Source organism: Gambusia affinis, linkage group LG02 (genome assembly GCF_019740435.1).
Source record: "Gambusia affinis linkage group LG02, SWU_Gaff_1.0, whole genome shotgun sequence".
Taxonomy (NCBI): Eukaryota; Metazoa; Chordata; class Actinopteri; order Cyprinodontiformes; family Poeciliidae; genus Gambusia; species Gambusia affinis.
Window position 1 is genome coordinate 23,972,991 of NC_057869.1, and position 22,101 is coordinate 23,995,091.

The following is a 22,101-nucleotide window of genomic DNA, read 5'->3' on the forward strand; positions in this document are numbered from 1 at the left end:
GTCGTGTATTAAATTAATACAATGCATTCAAATGTATTCACTCAAATCTTTTTATGTGGAAAAATTAAGAGCAAATAAGGTCGAGCTTATTTTTGAAAGAAGTTTTTTTTTTTTCTCCAAACAAAGGCCGAGAAAGAGAAAGAAGGAAAAACAGAGCGGAACGGGGAATCAAGTTGGAGCTCCGACAGGTGTGTCAATGTCATTTATTTGCAAAAACGATTAAGGATTTGATGTGAATGCGCCGTCGCCGCAACTAAATTCAACTCATTTTTATCAAAAACCTTTATTTTTGCCACAATTTTCATCCTCTTTTGTCCTGACTGCAATACACCAAGAGGTAATGAAAGGACTGCGGGGAAATGTTAATTATACAACCTAATCCCTTTCACCTGCGAGTTCGCCAAGGTTTATTAAGCAACACAATTCGTTGAATAAGTTTTTGATATAAAATAAGTTGCCTGAAACTGAGTGGCTTCTGTGCGTGGATATGAACGTTAGATGTTAGATAAAGATGAGGCCACTCAACGAACAGTTTCATCTTTTTCCGAACATAGAAAGCATCCCTGTCGGTGCTCCTGTGTTCCTTATTTTTGTCTTTTTTTGCCGTCTTTCGTACTCGGACACGTTCTGGTCCTGCTGGAGGTTTCTTAACGGGGAGCTTTTCCTCTCTGTTGAAGCTAGATTCGCGCTGCAAGCCAGCGGCTCGATAAAATCAGCTAGATTCCCTTTGATAGAATTTATTTTTTTTTAACCAATTTGAATAGTAAACTGAACTTAAAAACTTTCACAAAAACGTGTTTTATTAAAACTGTCACCATGACAGTGTGGTATTAAAGAGACAATCTGTGAAAAACAATCAAGCTCCTCCCAGTGCTACTATTGAAGTCAAAAACAACCAGTCAGAGCCAGGGGGAGGGTCTTAGCGCTGTTCAGTTTTGTGTATGCGCTGCTCAAAGTGCTACTGTTACAGGGAAAACGTTGATCCACCGCCTGTCATCGGTGGCCATAACTAGCTAACTAGCTTTAGCATTGGTGGCAGGCTATGCTGTGGTGAATCAGCCGTAGCTTAGCAAAAAGCAAGTGATTGACAGCACTAAGACCTTCCTCCTGGCTCTCATTGGTTGTTTCTTACTGGGTGGTGTATTTATGCAGTTAGTACTGGCAGCACTGGGAAAAGGCAGAGGAGCTAGCTAGCTTTTCAGAGACTATCTCATACTGTAACAACCTAATGACAGTTTTAACAAATGTGCAAAAATTTACTTTTTTATAAACATTGCTGCAGTTTTAACTGCGTTGTTTGATACCAAGGTTCACATGGAAAGTGTGCATCGTCAGATTGAATTAAACTTTTTTTCTCTTATTTTGATAGAGAGACATTTATTATAAACTGGCACCATGAATAGTTTTAGCAATTTGTTCAAACTTTAATTTCACACTTTCTTTTTGTTAATTTCTTTATAGTAAATTACTTAATATTGCTCTCATTGATCTTTAGTTGCATAAAAAGTATTTTTAAAGCTGGTGGTTTCACTCATATAAACAGCGTTCCCGTTGCCAATTTGTAAAAGCCCAGATGATTGTTAGCCTCTGAAAGCTAAGTTCACAATATCTGAGTTGGTTGGAGGCGCACATAAAAATGTATTTAAAGGTCATCCACACATCAAGACAAAAACAAATGATACAAGAGATCATCAATTGAATCCAACAATGATCTTATTTGTCTTGCAATGTGTTATCTGGTATAGACTGGAAGTAGTCTGCAGCAAAACAAAGATTTAGCAGCATAGCATTGTTCTTAGTGAAATACTCCCTAGCTAATTACCAAACCTCAACGAAGTTTAAAAATGGTTTTTAATCATATATGCTACAATCTTTACAAGATATACAAAATGGTTCTTATTTCCTAAATTGTATAAGTGTCACTATCTTGCCAGATGCCACTTGCTAACAAATATGATCTTTATATTTAATCCTGCAGTGATGTACAACTTTGTGGGAAAAGTCCAGAGCCATCGATATTTTTAGATTTCTTTACTTTCCTGGAATCTTGAGTCTTGATCAAATAACTCCCCAGACTTTCTAAAAGTTGTTCAAAGTTCTTATGTTATTTTTGGACTGTGGCCCAACCCTTCACTTGTTTTCAGTCCAATACCTGATCATCTTTAGAGTAAAATGTATTTATTCTGCTTGGTGATTACCACTTAATTCCTTGGGCAGAAAAGTTCTCCTAAACTTCACTAGCTTTGAGTTTACACATAAATGACATCTACAGTGGCTTAAAGAAGGATTTATAGCCCTGGAACCTTCCATATTTTGTCACACTGCAACCACAAACGTTGGAATTTAATGTGAAAGACCAACACAAAGTAGCATACAACTGTGATGTACAAAGAAAATTACATATAATGCAAAAAACTTTTAACAAATAAAAGGAATTAAAAGTGCGGTGTGTAGAATGTACACCACATTCATCCTGACACTCGGATGACCCAGAAAGCTTGTGATTCCTAGCAGCACTTTCCTCACGTGTGCAGGGTAATTTGATGCAAACCAGTGACAACTGCTCACTTTTCTCTGACAAGGAGCCAGTGGTGAGATATACATATATCTCACCACTCTGCACAATAATCTACATTCAATTTGTACTGTCTCCACAAATGTTGAAACTATAAAATTTCAAAACTCAACATTTATGCCACTGTAAAAAACCTTTAGCATGGCTGAGGTCAAGAGTGGTTGATATCCAGACAGAGCAGGAAGCAGACAGTGGGTGAAGTGGAAGCTAATTGAGAGGAAACCAAGCGAAGGAGCTCTAACGTGAAGGACGACATGTAAAAGTAACACAAGACGACTCAAGCTGAGCCATCAACTCAATCAACTCAACTGCATAACAGTTGAGTTGACCACTGAAATCTTGACCTTTGTCAAGATTTCAGTGGTTCACTGAAATCTTGACCTTTGTCAAGATTTCAGTGAACCACCTTTTCAGTCAATTGAAATTGATTAAATGTTTGTCTATTTTTTTAATTCTCATCTTTCATGTTTATAGATGTGCTGTGTGAGAAACTAATTTCCTAATGAAGCAATTCTTTCAAATTAAAAAGAACATTTGAGAATTTTTATTTTTATTTTTATTTTTTTTTAGAATAAACTCAAATTAAACACCTGAATGTTGGACATTGCTCTTTTCCCATTGTGAGCGTTTGTGTCACAATTCTTAGGAGTTTGAGCTCCAGCTTGGTCATATTTTCCTCTTGATTTGCTTGGACCTGGTTTTAATTCTTCTAAGTGTCTTTGCGTGTTGGTTTAGTGTGCTTCCCTTTCCAGCTGTTTCACATCTCCATCTCTCTGATTGCTATCTTCCCCAGCTGCCTCTGCTTACCTCTGATTAGTCCCTCTGGTTTCTATGCCGCTCTCTTCTCTCCCTCGGTGTATTTAAAACCTGCCTATCATCTTCTCTCTTTTTTTTTTCCTCCTTTGGTTCGTCCGTCAGTTTTTCATGTTTTTTTTTTTTCCCGTTGCCTTCTGAGATTATCCTCCGTGACGTTGTCAGTGTATTACCTGTAAGTGTTGATCTTTATTTCATTAAATATGTGTTCGGTGACCCCGGGTTCCGGTCTGAACTTTTGGTTCGCCACCTTACATGACGGAAGGACCAAGCAGAAGAGGTGGACCCAGCAGCAGGTGGAGGAGGTAGAGGATTCTTTTGCCATGAATCGGACTCAGGTTTTTATTTTTCTTTAGACGAGCCCTTTAACCAGAGCAGGAAGACTTTGACTTTCAAAGAGACTCGATGTACTCTAAATTTGCGGGGATGTGGATACCTCGCCCTCTAGATCAACCAGCATCCGCCTGGACCAGGCAGACGCCTTCTGTCGGTGTTGAGCCGAAAAGCGCATGCCTGCTTTTAGGTTTGCATTCGCGGGAACGCGCATCGTTCAAAACTCCCGTAAACGGATTAAAATATGACCGACGAGGCAACCTTTAAATATATTCGTAAACTTAACGCCCTGAAAAGGTGACTTCTTTTTTTTTTTTTTTTTTGTCTGATTAATCTTTTAAAAATTGGGTACTTTTATCTCAACACATTTGAGTCTCGGTGTCTCAGGAGAACGTTCTCTGCTCTGTGGTTTACAGTAATGGGTCACGTTCCCCCCCCCTTTTTCTACCACCAACATGATGTGCAACATCCAAACTTTTTAAGCTAGCAGGCTGCAAATGGGACACACTCTGAGAATATATATAGGCTACAACAGCTGTTGATGGTAAAGTGCACAATTTGGTATTCTGTCAGTCTAAAAACGTATAACTAATGCATAAATTAAAGTGTAATGGGGAGGGGGGGGGTCATGTTTCTGAGTAAATGTGTTTTCTTACATAACCAAGTTGTGCACTTTGTCATTTACAGCAGATGTAAATGTAGTCTCACTTACACTGTGGCCTATTTGTACCCATATCTGTGTCTGACTGGTCATTTAAAAAGCTTGGCTGTTATGCAGCACTTGAAATGTTATGCTGTCAATAGAAATAGAGGGAATTGCGACTCATAATTGCAGACTAAAGAGCAGAAAAACTATTCTTGAGACACTGACTCTTAAACATTCGAATCAAACGTGCTGAGGTAAAAAGAGTAAAGAAAATTAACCTGCCAAAAGAAAAAACCTTTTCAGGTTTTTCATGGACAAGAAACATGTAAATGTTACAAATGTGGCTCTGTGTGTTGTAGAGGGAGAGCAATCACCTCTCTAACATAGTCCTCAACGCAGCTTTCCTGGGTTTGATTCCCAACCCTGAGATTTTTGCTGCATGTCTCCCCCTCTAGCCTCCTTTTCGCTCTTCTGCAGTTGCTGTTGTCCTCCTGTCTGGTGCAGCAACTGTTCTGACCTGCCATAATCTCACCACCGCCTATTCTTCCTGGTCTTGAGTTCCTTGCCAAAGTGGTCCAGAGTGATTCTCCTCAGGTTCCAATTCCTGAGCTTCATCACTGGTTCCAATGCCATTCCTCAGAGCTTCTCTAAGTCTGTCCCATTTTGCTGAGTTTCCTTCCCCAGAGCTTGATACAGGGATCTCTAACTCTCTTGTCCTGCCAACCAACCAGACGCTCTGTGAGGGTCTTCAGATTCCAGGTCAAATTCCTTTGCCCACCAACGCCTGCATCCCGAAACCTATCTGCTCTGCCAACAGCTTCCAAAGTCCTGTATCACTGGCCTGCTAACCCTTTGTGCTTCCAGCCTCTAGGGTTCATTGGTCTATCACTGATCGTCTGACTTTCATGGCTTCAAGATCCCTGTTCCACCAGCCTTCAAGATTCCTAAATCAACGGTTCGTCACCAGCCACCACCTTGGCTCTTTGGTTATCTGTGTCAACCAGCTGAGTTCCCCTGCTTTGACATCAGCCTCACTGGCTACTTTGTCACAGCTCGGTGTGGCATAGTAACCACACCAACATAACATCAACATAACTAGCTATGTTGCAGGCCTACTGCCATCAAGCTCTTGTGCCTCTGGCTTCCTAACTCTAAGCTTATGCAGGAGTCTGATTTGTCCAGAGCTCCAGCCTCACTGGCCTGTAGTCTCCAAACTCTTTTGCCACTGTTCTGCAGTTTTTAACCTCCCGTACCACCATCTCCAGGAGCACAGAGCTCCTTCTTCCCTGCAGGTCACCACACTCTGAACTCCAGTGCCACAAGACGCCAGACTACACAGTCCTGTGTCGCAGTCTTCCAGATTTTCTGTTCCACACCATGCTTGACCTTCTGCTCTGCTGCCAGCCAAAAGCCTCCAGGTTCCTGTGCAGGTTGTCTCCAGACTTTCTCTGTCACTATAACCAGCCACTCAGCCATCTCCACTGCCGTCTACCTCCCAAGATTCTTCTAGGGTTCCTCTGGGGTTCCCCAGGCTGCACAGTCATCCAAATAAACATGATCTCATGGGTTTCTTTGGCTGCACAAACATCCACCTGAACTCTATTCCTCCTTGGGATGACTTCCCAATTGTTCCCCAGAGTTCTGTTTTGTTTTTTGTTTTTCTTGACATCCATCTTATGCCCCTTCCACCCATCCCATTTTGGTTGTTTTTATTCCTTCTGCTCAGACTCACTCAGGTGTCTGGTAGGTGCCTTTTGGGGAGCAAGAAGGTGTGTGCTTCAGTTTAATCTGTTCTTCTCCTGTTTATTTGCTGTATTTTCAGTCACAGTGCAGTTTATTGCAGAAAAATACCTGTTGGGACTTGTGCTGTCATTGGGTTTCCGGTTCGAATCCCTGTTCTGTCTGTCTCCATTGTTGTGTGTTTGGACAAGATACTTCACCTGCCTTGTCTGTCTCCTAACCATCTCTGTGATCCTGAGCGTGCTCTTCTGCTCGCTTTCCGGCAGATGGTTTCCAAGGTTTTCTAACAGGTTTAGGTCAGGGTGTGGAGATGTCCATGGAAGGTTGGTGTGTGTCTAGTGAACCACTTCTATCTTGACTTCTCCATATGTTTTGGATGATTATCTTGTTGAAAGACCCAGGAAGACCTGATTTTTGACGTGCTTGAAGCTTCCAGGAGTCCATAAAGCCATGTGCTCTGACAAGGTACCTAGGGCATAAAAATATGTGTGTGTGTACATATATATATATATATATATAAGATGGCCCATGGCAACATATATTGTCCACTGTTTAGTGCCCTATGCTTCAACACTAAACCCACCTGGAGTTTCTCGCTGAAACAGAGTTCCCAGTTGAACTCCCAGAAGAGTTTTGTCTTATCTGTGACGATAAGACAGACTCCTCTCATTTGAGCCAAACTACCAGCTGGCCTTTAAATCGGTTCTAATAGATGTTTTGGACATTTAAAGCCCCAGAGATGCCTCTCTAACAGTGAGCACTGGAGAGGCTATAACTCCCTTATCGTCCTGCTCATTGTGTGGCAAAATAAACATACGTACTCAAGCCTGGTGTTCAGTGCATAACCCAAAAGACACAGCCTACGCGTCGTTATATTTGTATGGACATTTTTCTTTTATTTTCTTCACTAAATACATTTTCTTAAAAGGTTTGCTTTTTCTCCTCAGATTTCCAGTAAAATGATGCAAATGAGTTTAAAGATTCACATCTTTAAGACTTTAGCGGCAATAGTACCAAATTAATTTGCATCTTTGGCTTTTTTCATCCAATATCCATCCATCCATTTTCTTACACCCTTTGTCCCTGATGGGGTCGGGAGGGTTGCTGGTGTCTATCCCCAGCTAACGTTCCGGGGGTTCACCCTGGACAGGTCGCCAGTCTGTCTCAGTTTCATCCAATAATTTTGTATCATTTTTTAATTTATTTTTTTTTAGAAAAGGCACAAGAAGTCTCAAACACAAAAACACATTTTTGTTGGCTCTAATTTAAAGTGAGCACTAAGTCATAACCAGGCACGCCCAATCCGTCACACAGTGATCCCATGTGTTGATTTAACTAAGCTGCAGTCTGCAGGGAGCCCCGATGCTGATCACTCAGCCCAGCCTCCTCGTGTCACTCTTACCTGTCACAAACGCTTTGTGTGACATGTAAATTGTAGCATCAGATGATCTATGGATGCGCTCCCTGTGACCTATGGTGATAATATGTCTGGTTGGGTGGGAGGGGGGATCTAGATGGGGGCGCTCCGGGATATTGACCGTGCTTTGTTTGGAGATGCGTCTTCATTTGAAGCCGTCCGGGACCCTCATATTCCCAAACTCCCACCGAGCCGCATCTCCGCTTTGTATCGGCCCGATGACCTTTTTTTTTTTTTTCCTTCCCACAGCAGTCCGGCTTGATTAGCGCGTCAGGCGGGACAATGAGTGGCCGCCCTGTACACAGCCATTACCCGGATCCCTTTATCAATGTCCTGTAATTAAAATGTCACCGTTTAATTTTCGAGCCATCGCTTTCCTCTCGGCGGAGTCTTTCCTCCAATAAAAAGTGCAATCGAAATGCTCTTTTAACTGGAAACAAAAAGAGAGACGGAGAAAGCGTTTAAGTGAGCCGAGCAGAGGGGGATCAATAGGCCCTTTAGTCCAAGAGGAGGATTGATTGGTCTCTAAAATGGGATTTATAGGGGTCATGGTTTTATGGGGTGCTGATACAACTGTTAATTATAAAACATTTGGCTACAATTGCTGCCGTTATTAAACCTGTCCCGGTTGAGATGGACTTGATTGATCTTTTTACATCATAAGGCAAAATAATAATAATAATAAAATAACAAAATGCGGAAGAAATGAGCATTATTATTATTATTATTATTATTATTATTATTATTATTATTATTATTATTATTATTATTATTATTAAAACTTGCATGCATTCATTTAGATGCGACAAAGAAGTTTTCGATCAGAGCTCAGTGGCAGTCAAGTGAAGTTAGGGGTGTAAACAGACAGGGGCGCTACCAAGGAGGAGCCAGAGAGGCCATTGGCCCCTTCTACAGATTAGGTGGTTATATATATATGTGTGTGTGTGTGTGTGTGTGTGTAAAATCTTATAGTGAATATCAGACAAGAGAGAAAAAACTTTAAAAAACTGAAATTTTATTTCTTTATTTAATTAATTTTAACTTCTGTCCAGTTTGTCTTGTTTTATGCGCCACTTTTTTTTACTATCCACTTTCGAAGTTCTGCTATAATTTTTGGTCATCCAGCAACCTCAACATCCTCTGGAGACTGCTCAGAGGCTGTGCATTAATAATAATATGGATATTTTCTTACTTGTTCTGTAACTGGACAGTTTTCTGCGCAGCATCAAAAGCAAAAAACCATCTAACATATTTTTGCTTTTATATCATCAGAAGTGAGAAGTGTAGTCTTAAACCTGAGGCTTTCTTAACACAAAAGGGGGAATAAATAAATAAATAAAATTGATTAAGGTTAAGGAGAATGGGGGAGGAAAGCAGTAAAGCACAGGTGGTCACCAAGTAGTTTTATTTATCAACTGTCCGGGGAAACGGAGCATTATTTCTTCCATTTGAGCGTCGTGCTGAAGCTCACCTGCTGAGTTTGGACAGACACCTGAAGGCGCGTTTCTCCTCCAGGTTAAAAGCTTGCTGTTGAGTGCATATCAATGAGGCCGGGGTAATTTGTATCCAACGGGAATAATAAAGGGTGCTCGCGTAAAATTACCGCTGAAATGTCTCTAATTAAAAACTCCTCGCTGCTGATCTGCGGCCGCGTCAGCTCACGTTTCTCCCGGAATAAGCGGCGACAAAAGGCTGCATTCAGCTCGGCGGCCTAAATAATTAAAAGGAGAGGAATAATTACAGTATAAAATTGTAATTATTATGGGGGAGAGGGGACAACCTCTCCATGGCGAAAGAGGAGAGGATGCGCTTATAGGATCAGGTTCGGCATCAATATTGCAGGTTGGTAAGAGAGAGAGCAAGAGAGAGAGAGAGAGAAAAGGCTGCACGCAGGCTGATGACACTTCATACACTCTCATCTCTCCGGGAACACTCTGTACGCTCCCTTCAGCAAGCTGAGTGACAACATGAGTGCGTTCTTGTTATTTTTGTCAAACCGTCCGAAACAACCTACTCGTTTTGCATCTGTTAACGAATTCGCTGTGCGAGCAGGGCCGGTCCGAGCCTTTAAGGGCCCAGGGGCACCAGAAAGCGAAATCCTTCATTCAGCTCCCAATTGGCTGAAACCTGATTTGTTATATTGTGATGACGTCACTGATATGTCTTAAACTTTTCCACGTTGAATCATTTTACATCAACAAACTTTTATGTTTTTTTCAGGAAATTTTATGTGATAGACCAACAAAAAGGGCCTAAATGTAAAGCCAAAGGTTGTTTTTTTTTGTTGTTGTTGTTTTTTACAAATGCAAACATGTTCCATGCAAACGTATTACAAAAAGCCACTTTAAGCAAATGACAATTTATTGTCATTTGCATAGACTTAACACATAATGGAGCCATCAGAAGAACTTTTTCGGCTGACCGACTGTCTCGCTATTTCATATTGCGTGAATGGCAAACTGAGTAGCAGCTGTAAACAATATTCGTATAATGATTTTTTTATTATTATTATTATTATTATTATTATTATTATTCTTTGCACATCTTTTGGTGGAAGTTCAGATTTTCCTGGGCTTTGGTTAAGATATAGGTCATTACTCCCTAATACCAGACATGACTATTTAGCAATTTATGTTTTGTTGAAACCGTAAGTCAACTTGTGCCCATCAGAGAGACATTTTGTGACCAGTTTGACAGTATATGATTTAAAGTACTTTTAGGAGTCATCCAAGGAAATGTAGTTTGACCCACCAAAAACAGTCTGGTTGAAAAGAACAGAAGTGAATGAAAACTGGGCACAATACATGGATTTCAATTGTACAATACTGGTTAAAATTTAAAATAAGGAAGGGGAAAACGGACCCGCATCTGGAGCACTTCATCCAGATGTTCTTTATCACTGTTAAAAATATATGTTTTAAAAAGAAAACGACACCTGGGCTCATCACTGATAGTTTTGAACAAAGAAACTCAAAGATTAACTTATGTGTCACATTGTCTAATTACCTTAACAGTGTCTTGCAATAAATCATAGATTAATAAACATATAAGTTTGATAAATTTAGCTTGTTTGTTATGTTATTAGTTCATTTTATCAGTGAAGATTAATTCATTGTTCACTGGAAAGGAATGCTACAAAGAACTGTAATGTTTTTTTTATTTTTTTATCTGTTCCGTTTTTGATGTCCTTGCAGCATGCAAGTCTTTTTTTCTTATCTATTATTTATTTATTGGTGGTCTAAGCCCCCAACCCCCACCCCATCTGATCAACCCTTTGAAAGGCTTTCTAGGGACACCCCTGCATTTCATATCAATAGTGTCTTCATACGAATCAAAAAACGCCTAAACGACTTCGACCTTTAACAATATTTACTCTACTGTGGTTCATGTCGATGGGGAACATTAACCGGCTTCGTTCAGTTATTACTGCAATAAGCCAAAACTCAACTTGCTTAAATTTCCACGCATCCGTCTTAGATTAGCATCCATCTTTCCTTTCACCCTCTTTTTGTTTTTTGTTTTTTTTACGTCCCTGAAGCTGCAGAAGGTTCTTATGCGTGGCGGGCGTGGAAACCTGACAGATGGCCGAGTAACTTGATAAATAATCCCGGGACTTTTTGGTGTTCTTTCTGCCCTCCGCAGCGCGACGTGTGCTCCAACTCGCTTTGACTCTGGGAGCAAGTTACGCAAGATGCACAATCGCAACCGAGCTGATCCTTAATGCAAATGAAATGCTGTGATCAGTTTGACCCCAGCTGGGGCCTCCAGAGGGTCTTCACTAACTAGAGTTTAAAGGAGCCGCTTTACATGTTGCCCACTTGACTGCATCTCCGTAAATGCTATATAGCCTACATTTCTGATCAATTGTCTTATAATTCGCTTTTGTTACTTGACTCGGAATTAGCAGGAATTAACGCTAATCTCCAGGCCAAATTTCTCCCAATATGGGGTCAGCGGGGGCTTAATTGGGAATCATCTCTCATATCATCTTTGCGAGTCAAAAATTGTGAATTATCCGAAGTGTTGTGCGGCTCAGCGTGTGTTTGTGTGTGCGTTAGAGGAGGGGAGGCAGAGAGGGAGAGCTATTACACATCAGCATGACAGCAGGGAGAGGAGGAGGAGAGAGGTGCCATGTGCTTCCTGTCTACACGCCATTCACCTCCCTGAGCTCCAACAGGATGGAGGTCCTGTGCGCCGCTGCTGCTTCTGCTGCCGCTGCTTCTTCTCGCATGTCAGCCAACTGACATAAAGTTCACACTCTGCGGTGTTTTAGTTCTTTGTTTTTAATCGTCGTTTCTATCCGGAGACATTAACCCTGAAATTTCATCTCCTTGTCATTTTTATTTTAATTGTTTTATTTTTTCACTCTGATCATCGCTGGAGTGTCTTTTCGGGAGAGAAAGGTACGTCGTCTTATTTTTATTTATGTAAATTCAATTAACTAAAATATATATATATCAATGTCTACATATGCTTTTTTTTGCCATGTCAAGCACAAATCGAGTTTGGAGCATGCGTGCATCTTTGATTCTGTAAACTGTTAGCCATTAAACTTTAATGATAAACCTGCATGCCAGATCTCCGCGGCCTACATTACGCAGTCAGTAGGCGCAGGTGAACGTGAGAGGCCCGCTCCAACCTAATTCCCGGCCACTGTCTGAGGCTAATCTGCACTGAAGCTTTAATTATATATAGGGCTGGTCTTTTATTAACAATGCGGGGACGCACGCTTGGATCCGTGTAATTACCAGAAAAGCAGCTTACAGTTGCTCTTTTCCTCTCCGCTAAGCGCATTGGCGCAGCTCAGGCTGCATTCTCCTTCTGTCCTTTTCCGTGTGTAAGGATCTTATGTGACTCTTAAGTAGCTGCTCCGTAAGTGCTGAGCCGATTTGAAGATAAGGGGAGCAGGAGAGGTCCTCCTTCTACGCAGGAGGTCACCTAAATAAAAAAAAAAGAAAGAAAGAAATCCGGTAGAGGAGGCCGGACGCGCCGAAGGGCTCAGATTGATTTCACTTTTGCAGTTATAAAAATCTTCATAAACTATTATTATTATTATTATTATTATTATTATTATTATTATTATTAATAAGAAATATTTTGTATTAATGGCATTATTAGTGTTTTATTTGCATATTGATTACTTATTTAGATTTAAATTGGCACCAAAAAAAATAGTTTTGATTAAATAGTTTATATAATTACATTTAATGTTTTTTTTTTCTTTTCTATAAACCTATAAAAAAATAGTTGTACACCCCACCCTAAGCTAAATTTCAGCACTTTGTCTTTGACCGTCAGGCTTCCAGGGATGGAGTCGATGCCCGGACATCTTGGAGACGCGGGACGAGACGCCAGCTCTTCCCCGAGTTTGAAGCAGGACGCTCAGAGCTTTTCCAGCCCAAACTCCCTCAAACCGAACCAAGTGAGTGAAACCTCCCTGTACGGGGTGCCCATCGTGTCTCTGGTCATAGATGGGAAAGAGAGACTCTGCCTGGCACAGATTTCCAACACCCTGCTGAAGAACTACAGCTACAACGAGATCCACAACCGCCGCGTGGCTCTGGGCATCACCTGCGTGCAGTGCACGCCCGTCCAGCTGGAGCTCCTGCGGCGCGCCGGGGCCATGCCCATCTCGTCCAGGCGCTGCGGCATGATCACCAAACGGGAGGCCGAGCGGCTTTGCAAATCGTTCCTGGGGGCGCACAGCCCCCCGAAGCTGCCGGAGAATTTCGCCTTTGACGTGTCGCACGAGTGCGCGTGGGGCTGCAGAGGCAGCTTCATCCCCGCCAGATACAACAGCTCCAGGGCGAAGTGCATCAAATGCAGCTTTTGCAACATGTATTTCTCCCCGAATAAGTTTATCTTTCACTCCCACCGCACCCCGGAGTCCAAGTACCTGCAGCCGGACGCGGCAAACTTCAATTCGTGGAGACGGCACCTGAAACTGACGGAGAAGAAGCCGTCTGAGGATATAAACCACGCGTGGGAGGACGTTAAGGCCATGTTCAACGGGGGGAGCAGGAAAAGGACTCTGCCCATGAGCGGGTCGGGGATGTCCTCGTCGCTGAAATCGCAGGCCTCGTCCAGCTTGGCTCCAACTAGCTCCCCTGAGATCCCTCACAAAACTTTACGGTGCGACGAGGAGCAGGGAAGCAATAACTTAAGCTTGGCGGGCGGCGCACGGAGCTACCCGGTCATCCCGGTGCCCAGCAAGAGCTTTGGCATGCTCCAGAAGATCCCCACACCCCTGTTCCCTCCCCACCCGTATGGCTTCCCGAGCTACGGGCTGTGTCCGAAAAAGAGCGACGGGGTGACTGACGGCAGCAAGCCCAGTGTTCCCGGGGTGTTTTGGCCCGGCGCAAAGGACTCCCTCTACCCAGCTTTCCCCATGTTCTGGCCCGCAGCCGGTGGGCTGCCCATGCCGCCCTATCCGGGCTCCCCGCCCAAGCCTCCGGCAGAGCGGCCAGGCGTCCGGCAAGCTGAGTTGGACCTGTCTGACCAAAGCGACCGGGGTGCAAACACACCCAAAGACATAACCCCGCACCCCCACCACGAGCGCAGTCCCAGCTCTCAGTCCTCCACCAGGAACGACGAGGACAAGTCCGGGGACGAGGCCTCCCAGAGGAAGATCAGCTACATCTCGGCCTTCAGGCCCGTGGTCAAAGACGCGGAGACCATCGCCAAACTCTACGGCAACCGGGACGGGTTCGGCGCGCGCCCTGGCTACCTGTCCCCGGATTTCATCAGCGAGAGCTCCAGCTACAGGTCGGCTTCTCCGGATAGGGACAGCGTGGTGGACGACGAAGACGACGACCCGGACGTGGACGTAGAGTCCAGCCGGGGTCCGGAGGAAGAGGAGTCGGTCCTGATCTCCCCCGGTAGGGACCTGCGAGGTTCCCCGGCGCTCGAACGGGTCTGTTCTGTTCCTGAGGAGGGCCAGGAGAGGCCCGACGGCTCCTCCAGCCCCGGGGCAGCTGGGGCATCACCGCAGGGCTCGTCGGATGAGGACCGACAGATGCGCAACGGTTCCCCTCTTCATGAGGTGAGATTAGATGAAATGAAGCTTTAATGATCCCCGGAGGGAAAGTTGGACTGAAGCAGCAGGGGTAAATATGATAGAAATGGTGACCAGCACAGACTTAATCAATTCAATTGGCCTTTGTACTTTTATAAAACAGAGATAAAATGACTTGCTCTTGAGCAAGGCAGCGGAACTGTTATTATTTGTATTATTATTTAAATATATTTAAATAAAATAAAAAATACAAAAACGTTTTTTTCTTTATTTTTTCAACGAACCTGGTCAATTATAGATCACAGGTTAAAAAAATAGGCCAACACTTACTAGTCATAATTTTAAATACAGGCTTTAATTATTATTATTATTATTATTATTATTATTATTATTATTATTATTATTATTATTATTGTTTATTTTTATTTAATACTATTTATTCAATTTTTGCCTTTTTTGTCTTTTTTTGTTTTGTTTTTGAATGGCTGCAATTATGTGAAGAACCGCCGCAAATGGCGTGTAATTGCTCTCTGTTTTGCAGGTGTACCCACATGAAAAGGACGGCCCTGTGCTCCTCCTGAACGAACCTCCTTCTTACGGCTCCAAGCAGTCCAGCAGAGCCAGCGGTAAAATCATTGATCCAATTTATTACCGGCTGTTTAGTCGACCACATTTTGAGCAACCTTTTAAGCCAAGACAATTGTCCTCCTGTTTATGTCCAGGCGTCCATCACATGACCGAAATACAAACGCAGCGCGGTTCAGCGTCCTATCCAGAGCAAAAGGACAGACAAGGTTTTTAAAGCATTCTCTTGTGTATTTCCCGATAAATACGCTTAATTTTTTAAAACTAAAAGCTTCAAATCATCAAATGCTTTTTTTTTTTTTTTTTAAATAAAATAAAATAAAGACATCGTTTTAAATGTAGTTATGTGATTTATTTTTAATGGTTTATTTGCAGGTGATGGAGCTTTACGCATCGACATCAGCGTCCATGAGAGAGATCTGGAGAACATGGCCAAAGGTAGGAAGCGCTTCAAGCCTCAAAATCTTAAAGTTAACGCATTATCCGCAATAATTCACAATGTAGCAATAATTTGAACGGGGGAAAGGTGTGAGCTTATTTTCTTGTTTTCATTTTTGATCGTTTACATTTACGAAGCGAAACTGGGGCCCCTTAGCGATTTAAACAAATCCAAGGCGCGTGTGAATAAAATTAACACACAGATTTCCACCTGGTTTGAAGTGAAGCCGCTAAAGACGCACGCGCCCAAGTCTCCCGAACGCGAATTAGCATTTTATAGGCCTACAGTGTTTCCATAGTTGTTAACCACTTAATCACGAGATGTAGGAGTTTTGACTTATTATTGTAAGGGGAAATCGTTTAGAGGCTATTAATATTTTAACGAACAGAGCCATAACCCCGAGGCGCGGCAGCTAATTATTTTACAACGCTTGGAAAAACCCTGGGACTCCGTTATTATCGTCTCCACCTCCAGGCAATGCATGGCAATTACTGCGGCAGCCTGCGAAAGAGAGAGAGGGAAAGAGAGAGAGAGAGAGAGAGAGAGAGGGGCCCAGTGGTTGTTATCAAGGATAGAGACACACCTGAAGTCGCTTTACTGCAGGGGCTGCAACAGATCCTTATGAGTAGAAAAAAAATAGGATGTGAATTTGATCAGGTGCGTGTGCTTTTTTAACTGTCTTAGTATGTGGAGATGCGATGGGATCATCTGTCTTGATGCTAATGTCTCTTTCCAGAGGAGCTGCAGAAGCAGCTGGTGGAGCAAGTGGAGCTGAGGAAGAAGCTGGAGAGAGAATTTCAGCATCTGAAAGGTATGAGAGGCAAAAAGTGAGTGTAATCAGCGAGCTAAGAGTCGTTGGAAGAAAAATTAAAATAAAACAAGACGCAGAACAAGTCTGTCCATACGATGAGGTTCCTTGTTCTCCTCAGATAATTTCCAGGATCAAATGAAGCGTGAGCTGTCCTACAGAGAGGAGATGGTCCAGCAGCTGCAGATTGTTCGAGGTGGGTCTCTTTCTGCTACTCTGCCAAGCAGACTCAGATTGGTCCTCCTTTCAGTTAAAGCAACACAACTCCCGTTCGTTAATCCAGCTAGCTTCTCATGCTCATAAAAGGAAAAAGTGACACTTGCATATTTGAAATATCAACACATGAAGTTGAGTTGTTTTTTTCCTGTAAAGCTCCACGTTTATTTATTATTTCGTGCCATGGTTGAGGGGATTAATGGACATCCAGAGGTGAAAACTGAAACCACATTGTTTTGCTTGCAAATGTTATTTTCTCCTAAATCATGCTCTGGAAAATTGAATAGACAGACCATTATGTAGCTCTGTATCGGTTACATGCAGTAGACATCAACTAATGCCACCCGTTAAAGGATTGGTTTAACGTTACAGTCGTTTAAATACAGGGTTCAAGTGCACTGAGGGGTCACTCTAAATACCACAGGGGCAAACGACACACATTACATAATGCTCACGATTTTTTTTTTTTTTACTTTCCTCAGTAACCATTATTTTATTTTATTTTATTTATTTTATTCAGTTTTATTTTATTTTTTTAAAATAGACACTTTGTGCAGCGAGTTGGACCAAGAGAGAAAGGCTCGTTATGCAATACAGCAGAAACTAAAAGGTAAATTTGATCTGGTCCACAGGGAGAAAGCAATATTCACATTTTACCCACAAGCTCAAAAAATATTTGCAAGTGCTACTTTTTTATTTATTTATTACTATTATTATTTTTCAGTCCGCCTCTCCTTTTATCAGTGGTCAGTATTAACTGTAAGGAAGACTTAAATTGCAGCCTCTCATTTTTCACGCCTGCCTCCAGTTGGTGCTCATAGTAGTGGAAAGCACCATTGGCCACAATATTTAATCCTTTGTTTTATAACGGCTGGAAAGTATTTTTACTGTGAGTGATGAGGGGAAAAAAAATGACTCAAACAAAGACAATCTGACTTAATAAAAATGTACCCATCAGTTATTTAAAGTGATTGTTTTGTTTATTTTACAGGAAATTGTATTTCTGAGATCTGACCTGAGCTTAGCTAATCAGTTGATCATTCATTTTCCTTCAAAATGTGTTTCTGCGTGGGGAAAATATGCAAAAACAATGTGCAATTTATCAACCAAATTAAACAAAATGTGACAATTTTGTATGTAATACGTGTGGCAGCTGTCATTAAATGAACATACAAAACAATCAATTATGACAGATTTCTCCTCTTATTTCCGGTGCTTTTCTGATTCCATCACCTTATCTCTTCTTCTTCTTCTTCTTCTGCTGTTCTGGCTCCCAGTGGAGAGTCAGCTCTACTTCCCACTGTTTCATTAGATGCATGAAAATGCTAATCAGCTCCTATTCTGTTACATCTTTAGTGACATTTGCTATAAAGTATGTACTACTTGGCTAAAATATTTCCCTTTTTATTATATGAGTTGTCATTTTTGTTTCTCTTTGGGTAATATTTGTAATATATACATGTTATTTAGTTATAATTATATATATGTATATATACATATATAAAAAGAAGTGCTGTTTCTCCACCAAAAGCTAATAAGCAAGAAATGTTTCATAAAATCCAGCAAACTAAAACACTGCCGTGTGTGATGGTGGTGATGCTGAACGATGAAACTGGATGGAGTAAAATGATCTTTTTTTTTTTGTGAAATCATAATCATCTCAGGGGAAAAACAAACCCTGTTTGCTCGCAATAACAACTGCTCAGCTGGAAAGATGAACTTTATGACGGGTGTGGTGGACGGTTCAGGCAACAACAGAGCTTCAAGATCTTTGTTGAGAGTCATCCTGACAAGAACAAACTTTTCAATTGTTTTGTATATAATTTCTAGTTTTCCTTAATTAAAAAAAAAAAAGTCTAAAATTTTATCAGATTTTCACACAAGTCCAAAACAGTCACAACTAGTTAAATAAAACCCACCTTATTTTTCTTTTCAATCGGAAAAATATCGAGCCCTAAAACTCAGAGTTGTTCTTTTCTTCAACATGATTTAGAAACTTTAGGAGTAGACTTAAAATACTTTTTTTTTTTTTTTTTTGTCAAAAAGACTTCTTTTTTTATTTTCACCAGAGAGGCTTGTTGGTGCTCAGCAGGACGGAAAATATCTCAAACCACTTCTATTTGGACCCGCAGTTATACTGGATAAAATAAATCAATCTGCTACTTTCCCTCCAACAGTAGCTGAAACGACAAACATCTCCCTGAATGTTGATGTTTGCAATTATGCAGTAAAAGGAGATGGGAAAGCCAGTTCTGCAAGAGTCGGCTTACTTAATATCACTTGTGACCAGAATGTTTCCAAAAACAATTCAGCTTCCTAGTCGATTTCCTTTAAAATGCAAATGAGTTTAAAAAGTTCCGATGACATTCCTGTGGCGGTCGAACCATGGTTTTGGGCTCAAAGATCAAACCTCAAAGCTGCAGGAAAAAAAGAAAAAAAAAATCCCCAAAGATTGGGAAACGATACTAAAATAAAAGGGGAGAAATGTCGCGTTGATCATTATCACAGCAACTATGTCAACATCTACAGACTCCAGTTCATGAATTGTGAAGCTTCAGGCTATTGGATGTCCCTCCATCCCTGAGTTGTTGGTATTTAAATACAATTATTTTTACTAGACATACAGACACACATGCATATAGACAAATAATGGTGTCGGTAAAAGTTTATTCTATGTCTAAGAAAAAGAAGAAACCGGGCGACTAAAAGGAAAAGAATCTGAAGGCTCACGTTTAAAAGAATAATTGTTTAACGGTTAAACTTTCTGTATTTGCAGGGTTCAGGTGGGTTACTTTACAAAATCACTAAACAACATTGGTAATGAAAGAAACTAGGAATGAAAAAGTCTGTTATAAGTCTGTTCCTGCGTTAGAGTGGTCCAGTTAAAGTTCAAACATGAATTAAATTGTTCCTCTTAAAATGGCAAAGTTTTCAGCTGAAACAAGTGGCAGTATGACGCAGATGTGAGGAAACTCGCCAACTTCCTGCAGTTTTCAGCTTTTCTTCTGAGCCGAGGAGCAGAACAGATGAAGGACAGTGGTTGGGCATGCTGTCGTCTCACCACTCAGATATGTGATATTAAAATCAAATGTAATATTTCTCTTTAGGACAGCTTCTATTTGTGAAGTACTTGAGGCCAGGAGTCAAATCCAGACCCTGGTTAAGGTTTATTTGTCCTAATATATATATATATCAAAATATTAGACTTCCACTCCATACACAGATATTTTCAAGAGGTGTTGTAACGTTTTGTCCTATGACACGAGTTGAAAGTACTTAAAATTAAGATTTAATGAAAAAGTCAAGCACAAATTTTATGTTTCATTGTTCTTTTTTTTTTTTTTTTTTTTACTTTTAAATGCTCAAGAGATGAATTGAACATCGCATCATTCTGCCACAAATGGCCCCCCGGGGCCGCACTTTGGACAGCCCTCGTTTAACATGTCAGAATTACAATAGAACTGGTCACTAATCGAACTTTTGTTGTTGTTCTGGCCTTCGTGTCGTCACCGATGGACTCCTTCCCCCCCAGAAGCTCACGACGCCCTTCACCATTTCTCCTGCAAGATGCTCACTCCCCGTCAGTGCACCGGAGCCTGCACCTTCAAGCCACCGCTGCTGCCCCCGTAGTGCCACCGCACCCCAGCAGCCCGAGGAAACACACACACACACACACACACACACTCACGCCCACTCAAAGATCCAGCCTCGAGAGCCTTCATGGTGTTCACCTCTCTCCACCTGTAACCCCGGGACTCCTCCTCCTCCTCCTCCTTCTCCTGCTGCTGCTGTGTGGATACACCTCTGAGAGAATCCATCAAGGCTCCGGAGGAGACGGACTGGGCCGCGGCCTCTCCTCCAAAGAACCGGACTATTGTGTTAAAGAGGAAACGTGAGCTTCACGCTGCGAACCGGAGGACTGCTGATCCCAAGCTGCAGAGCTCAAACCAAGGAACGAATGAAAACCGTCTGCTCTTTCACTACTCTGAAGAGAAAAATACATTATATACATACAAATATATATATATATATATATACATATATATATATACACGTCATGTGACAATGTGCAATGCTTGTATTTATTATGACATTAAGTTAAAAGCTCATTTGTTAGATTTTGTTGCATCTTTCAATATGTTTTTACATGTATTTGTAATTTATCTTGGGTTTGTACACTGTGTTTGTCATGAAGCACTTTAAATGGACGACATTTCCAAACACCAAGACTCCCTCCTCCAATTCGTTGTTGCGTGTCACAAACGCAGCACGTAGAAACGAGCACTTACCGCAGCGACCCCTTCAGGCTCTCACTTCGAAATGTTCTGCTAAAAGGAAGAAGAAGAAGAAGAAAAACCAACACACTGATGCATCTGTTTAAGACTGTTTCCCATTCTTGCTTTCTGTTGAATTTCTGTCTCAGCAAATTGAACCAAAACCTTTTTTTTTTTTCCACTTGAAGCGCTTTTTATACGAACACTGTTCCAAGTATGTAAACTACAAACTGCTTCAAAAGAAGAATCGACTCTTGCTTTCTGACACAAACGCACCGTTCTCCTGTTTATCTCTGTACAAATTCAAATAAAACCTGAAAAGCTCTCTGGGCTTCATGTCCCTGACTTTTACCGTTTTTTTTTTTTTTGTTTTTTTTTTCCCTGGGTCCCCTGCTGGCGTCTCTCCAGAACAGCTCCCCTCTCCCCCCCGGGGTGGATCGGGTTGCCTCTCATAGTTGTTTGAGCTCAACATGATCTCTTTCATTAGGCGGCCGACATCAGCGCATGACATGTCCAGTCATCTTCCAATGTTTGACCTGGAGTCGGGGTGGAGGGGAGGGGGTGATGGAGGCAGGTTGATCCACTGGTGAAATCTAATTCTTCAGATGGGACGACTAATAGATATTGATTACCCTGTGTGCCTCACGCTGAGACAGATACTGGCATAATGTCACTGGCGCAGGTTGAATGCTAATTTCCAGCGAACATAATTGGCCCCCGTGGCAGAGCTTGTTCCCTCTGAATGCTGACAAGGTCCAGGAGATGAACGGCATCATAACACGGTGGGAATGACTGATATGTGGACACAAACACTGATGGATTACTTGTCTTGTTGAGTTTTATCTCGCTCAAACGACCGACTGTCTGGGATTATTTGGAGGATTTACGTTTCTCTTTGAGCTTGTTTTGTGTGATGTGAGTTTTTGTTGTTTTTTTTGGCATGCGTCACTCGCCTGTGATTGTTTTGAGAATGTCTTTCTTTCTGTTTGCTGTTATTTTTTTAATAATATTTGTAGGTTGATTTGTGTTTATTGTACTTTTGGGGTATATTTAAGTTTCATTTTTATTTATTTCTTTTTTGAGATATTGTCTCTCCCTGTTGATTTGTGTCATAAAGTTTGCGTCTCTTTTGTGGATCTTTTCAGCATTTTTATTTATTTTTTTAAATAATTTTTTTAAATTTTTGCTTGGTTATTTTGTAACCAGCGATGTCTGGCCAGCGAACAGCAGGGCAGGGATA

The 22,101-nt window shown here is 41.6% G+C and overlaps 1 protein-coding gene across 7 annotated transcripts; it reads left to right on the plus strand.

Moving 5' to 3' along the window:
- The first annotated feature begins 58 nt into the window (after window positions 1–58).
- Window positions 59–21,186, plus strand: skor1a (SKI family transcriptional corepressor 1a). Of its 7 annotated transcripts, XM_044135175.1 has the most exons (10): window positions 3,579–3,693; window positions 11,908–11,927; window positions 12,823–12,946; window positions 13,025–14,566; window positions 15,081–15,165; window positions 15,262–15,333; window positions 15,500–15,562; window positions 16,300–16,374; window positions 16,493–16,567; window positions 20,120–21,186. In XM_044135175.1, exons 1-10 carry the CDS (start codon window positions 3,592–3,594, stop codon window positions 20,215–20,217), a joined length of 2,256 nt encoding a protein of 751 aa, XP_043991110.1. In that variant the 5' UTR covers window positions 3,579–3,591; the 3' UTR covers window positions 20,218–21,186. The 7 variants fall into 7 exon arrangements, with proteins under 7 accessions (XP_043991128.1, XP_043991119.1, XP_043991110.1 ...); XM_044135184.1 differs by lacking the exon at window positions 3,579–3,693 and adding an exon at window positions 3,399–3,563 and having other exon boundaries at window positions 12,823–14,566; XM_044135145.1 differs by having other exon boundaries at window positions 12,823–14,566.
- The last annotated feature ends 915 nt before the right edge of the window (window positions 21,187–22,101 follow it).

Bases quoted from the DNA above. Each gene is read 5' to 3' on its own strand.
- skor1a (XM_044135145.1), top strand. From the start codon at position 3,592: ATGTGTTCGGTGACCCCGGGTTCCGGTCTGAACTTTTGGTTCGCCACC. The intron at 11,928-12,822 runs GTACGTCGTCTT...TTTGACCGTCAG, and splicing joins TGTCTTTTCGGGAGAGAAAG to GCTTCCAGGGATGGAGTCGA. The intron at 15,166-15,261 runs GTAAAATCATTG...GTTTATGTCCAG, and splicing joins GCAGTCCAGCAGAGCCAGCG to GCGTCCATCACATGACCGAA.